The sequence below is a fragment of the Anopheles merus genome, chromosome 2R, assembly GCF_017562075.2.
Source record: "Anopheles merus strain MAF chromosome 2R, AmerM5.1, whole genome shotgun sequence".
Taxonomy (NCBI): domain Eukaryota; kingdom Metazoa; phylum Arthropoda; class Insecta; order Diptera; family Culicidae; genus Anopheles; species Anopheles merus.
In genome coordinates, this window is record NC_054082.1 from 21288995 (window position 1) to 21293288 (window position 4294).

The window sequence follows — 4294 nt, forward strand, 5'->3', positions numbered from 1 at the left end:
AATAACTGCTCCGATTTGACACGCATAAGTACCGCTCTTCCCGCCGATAAGAACCATTCTTGCGCCAGTGTCTGACAAGCAACACCTTGGGCGAAGGAGAACGCTCGTTTGTTAGACTAACAGGCGCGTTGTGTGTATCGATGGGAAAGCAAATAGGCCGAATCAATAATTGCGTCGTGAAGACCACCGTACCGGAAGTATAAAAACGTGTCCAACGGCCACCGCAACCCGATAGTTGCGTTTTGGCAGGCGGTCAGCAAAAAGCGGATGGCAATGTCCGCGTCACCAGCGCTTGTCTGTCGCGTCTGCAGTGATCGTAGCTCCGGCAAGCACTACGGTACGGTTTGCTGCGACGGATGCTCCTGCTTTTTCAAGCGAAGCATCCGCAAACGTGCCGTATACTCGTGCATCTGTAAGTGCATCGGCACGGTCCGTTGGTGAGCCCATCGTGAGTGAGTGTGCTAAGGCAAAGCCCCGTTCAAATTGGCTCTCTCGCTCTCTCTCTCGCTTTCCCAGCCGGCCAGGGTGGATGCTCGGTGGACAAGGCACGGCGCAACTGGTGTCCGTTCTGTCGGCTGCAGAAATGCTTTCTGGTGGGCATGAATGCGGCGGCCGTGCAGCAGGAACGGGGCCCGAGAAAGGGACGGAAAATGGTGCCGCCCCAAAAAGTGCAGCCTAGGAGGGTGGCCCTGAGCGGTGGAAGCCGAGGGAGGAAAGTGTCGCCGGGGGGAGGAAATGGAGGTAAGATGCATGGTAGTTTTGTATTTTGAGAGTTATTTTGTGGTTTTCAAAATAATGTATAGTATCAATGTAGTCAACGGTGACGGTCCATTTATAACTAGTTTCAAGTGATACGTTCACAGACATTTCTATCTCTATTCCTTGTATTCGGACATCCTTGTATACACATGCAATGAATGGCCACCGGCACAGCAATCTAAAACAATTAGATGTTATTGAACGAAAGGAAAAAGATAGCCAAAGATTTCATTTCTATTGTCAGCTGAGTTGTTTTATATTTGGAAAAGTTTATTACCGGTTCTCACGACATTGTTGCCAAGCAACAGCGTATACTGTTGTAATATGTTCGAGTACTCTCAGCGTTGGTGTAGACCAACAACTGGTGCTCCTTCTTTATTGACTCAACAGCCTATCAATAGCTTAGGCTAAGCGAGTCTATCTATTTTATAGCTAATATATTTTCGCTAATTCTTGGATGTGGCTCTGAAATTGAATTCTACCTGTCTTGACATACATAAAAAATGGATTTTCAGTTTTACTTACAACAACTTTACAACCATTTTTCGCTTCATTTCCGCTAATGTATTTTTCGCACTTGTTTTTAAGCACGACGTTAAACTCAATCTGGGTGGTAAACAAAATTATTTCAACAATAATTAATTAGAATGAAGTAAACTGTATGGAACAGCTCCCCTTTTATAAACCTACTTAGCACATAGCTTGGAGTTCTTAAGGGTACAGCACGCTTCTGCTGTTATTTTTAGACAGATTTAAACTACAGTCATAACCAAATTAAAACTAACAGTTTTGAAAGTATAGTTTCAGGACATTAAACTAAGAAGATCTTTTAAGATAGTTTTTCGTAATCTCTTGTAAGAGTTGAAAAACACAACATTGTTCAACTACATATCACTTGTACAAAACGTGCCAACAGGTTCGAAGAAACCCATGAATTGGAATTCTTGAAAACCACGTGACACGTTCTGTTCCACACGTGTTTTACATTTTACCTAACGCCAGATCGGAATGTGCTTATGCTTCTGTAAGTATGCAGGGAAGCACTCGATTGTGCTTGATCGACCGAACAAGTAAGCGAATAATTAGCTGGAAAATTCCCACCCACCAAACGGCCACCCCCTGCTGGCTTCCCCCTAATCAATCGGTTTGCTTTGCATCGTGCAGGCACTTTGGCGAGTGATATGTTTGCGGGAGATTGCACCGTTTGCGCAACGGTTCCGGCTGCACTCGTGGGCTGGGCGTTGGGTGGGCAATCATCACCTGTTCGCCTCAATCAATCGCCCTCACACTCGGCATTGTGCAGGATGAACGAATTCCCAGTAATGTAATCAATGCAGCAGAACCAGTTCACTTGCTGTGAGTGCTACGGAGCAGTGGAAAACATGCCGGGTGAATCTTGCCATTCTGCACCGTTTGCAAATAGCGCTAATCAAACACCCGTCGCTCCACGGATGGACGGCGAGCGTCTGCTTCGTCTGTTTGTTCTTACTTACGCTCCTTTCTTCCTTCCCACTCGGACCACTCGGGAAGAGCAGACGGGCTGTCGGTGCAGATTCTATCCCAGGTGCTGATGGCGTGCATCCGGCAAGTGCGTCATAACGAGCACTTTGCCATCTTTGGCCGGGCGCAGCAGAACGAGATCCTGCGGCACGTGTGGTACGAATGCTTTCTGCTTCGGGTAGCCAACTGGTCCATCGATATCTCGTCACTGGTCGAACGGTAAGATTTGCTCTTTTAATGCATTTCACACACACACACACACACAAACACACACACTGTCCGCATATACTTCCCTTCAGCTGCTGTGATGGCCATCTCCGGTCGGTGATGGAGGACATCAAGGCTTTGCGGGTGGATCTTATCGAACTATCGCTGCTCGAGACGCTGATACTGTGTCGGAAAGGTTTGTTTTTGCGGTGAAGGAACTCGGCCCGCAATCGATCGAACTCTGCTGCTAACGATTCCTTCCCATTCCCGTCGTTTTTCCATGCTGCACAACACACACACACACACACTCCGGGATGCAACCGGGCGTAACAGAGTTTGCTTTGAGTGCCCGAGAAGCCACCCAGCTGGAACAGTTTGCCGAGCGGGCTCTTGTTGCCCTTGGTCACTATTGCTGGCAGCAGCAGCAGCAGCAGCAACAACAACCGCTCGGCCATTCCAACGAGCTTGCACCGGCGAAACAGCTTCCCATTGCGCTCGGTATACCGTTCCGGGACGTCCGGTCTACGTCTGTCTATGGGACAACCTGTACAGAGCCTACCGCAGCGCTTCCGGCGACGGCCCGGCTGGGGAAGCTGTTGCTCGGCCTGCGGACAGTTGCGCTTCGGTTTAACGAATTTGCCGTCCGTGCGATGCTGCGGGAGGTAATTAGTGACGATGGGCTGGCCCTGGAAACTATTCTCACGAAGCTGTAAAGGCAAACGGGGCCCTCCGGAAGGCAACCCTTCCAAGTGGCAACGCATTACGCATCGCAGCACTTGGAGCGGTGAGCGGGAAGAATCTAATTATGTGCACGAAATACACAGTGCACTGTGCACAGTGTGCTGCGTTACGGTAAGTGTGTCTGTGAAAGTTTTGGGTAGGGATGGTACGGCACGACGTCCTCCGACACACTCACCTGCCACCGTGGACTGTCGCCTCAAATAAGGTCAACGGAATGCTGCCGGCCACGTAGAAAAAGGGTGTGCAAGTAACAGTTTTGTAATGCAATCATATTAGATGCTGACCCCGAGCACCTCCGAGGGTAAAGGGTGTCTCGTGCAGAAAGGTTATTTTTTTGTAATCATACTGTAAACTGGCCATGGCGATGACACTGAAAGGAAGTCCGAAAAGCTTTCACGAAGATGAGTGTAAAGTTTGTGTGTTTTTGGGTTGAGAAAAAAAGTGCACAAAAAGTCGGTAAATGGAATTATAAATGTACTTTAGCTTTTAATACAATTTGGTTTAATACATGAGCATTCACGGGCCAACAAGATACAGCATGTTTGGTTGTTTATTGTATTGTGTTTCTCAAAATATTGTTTGTTTTGTTCTTATAATGTATACCATAGGATTAATGTTGTGTTTTCACCATAGATTTAGTTATTTCAGTTTCATAAGGTGATATTATTGAATATAAAATTATAACGAAAACTCCAGGGATTTGTTTTTCTTTGAAATTTGTTATTATTTGACTCTAGCACCAGTTGGTTTATTATTATACTTTCATTCCGAGTACCCCAAATAAAGGCACACAATACGAAATATGATGAGCCAAGAATATGGGAAGTAGAATATGGGAAATAATAAAATAATAATTTACTATTATTATAATTAACGAAATGGTTTTACTTTAATTTTCAACCGTACAATCGCACTTGCCAAGAAGATATTTGATCCCGTCTATCTCAATCTAGACAGCTGCAAAGCGGGGAATAATCGCAGCGTGTAAGTGTAAGTGTAAGGCGGCGCTCTGGGCCCAATCGAACGAGACAAACAAACACGACTTTGTTCGATAGGTTCTCTGTCAGCTGTTCGATGTCTTACAGAC

General features: G+C 46.5%; 1 protein-coding gene across 1 annotated transcript; it reads left to right on the forward strand.

The window, feature by feature from the left end:
* Positions 1 to 263: 263 nt before the first annotated feature.
* On the forward strand, positions 264 to 3658 carry LOC121589294 (retinoic acid receptor RXR-beta). The gene is made up of 5 exons (XM_041908073.1): positions 264 to 412; positions 517 to 741; positions 2295 to 2478; positions 2559 to 2662; positions 2800 to 3658. Exons 1-5 carry the CDS (start codon positions 268 to 270, stop codon positions 3177 to 3179), a joined length of 1038 nt encoding a protein of 345 aa, XP_041764007.1. The 5' UTR covers positions 264 to 267; the 3' UTR covers positions 3180 to 3658.
* Positions 3659 to 4294: the final 636 nt, after the last annotated feature.

Bases quoted from the DNA above. Each gene is read 5' to 3' on its own strand.
- LOC121589294 (XM_041908073.1), top strand. From the start codon at position 268: ATGGCAATGTCCGCGTCACCAGCGCTTGTCTGTCGCGTCTGCAGTGAT. The intron at 413-516 runs GTAAGTGCATCG...TCGCTTTCCCAG, and splicing joins TGCCGTATACTCGTGCATCT to CCGGCCAGGGTGGATGCTCG. The intron at 2,479-2,558 runs GTAAGATTTGCT...ACTTCCCTTCAG, and splicing joins ATCTCGTCACTGGTCGAACG to CTGCTGTGATGGCCATCTCC.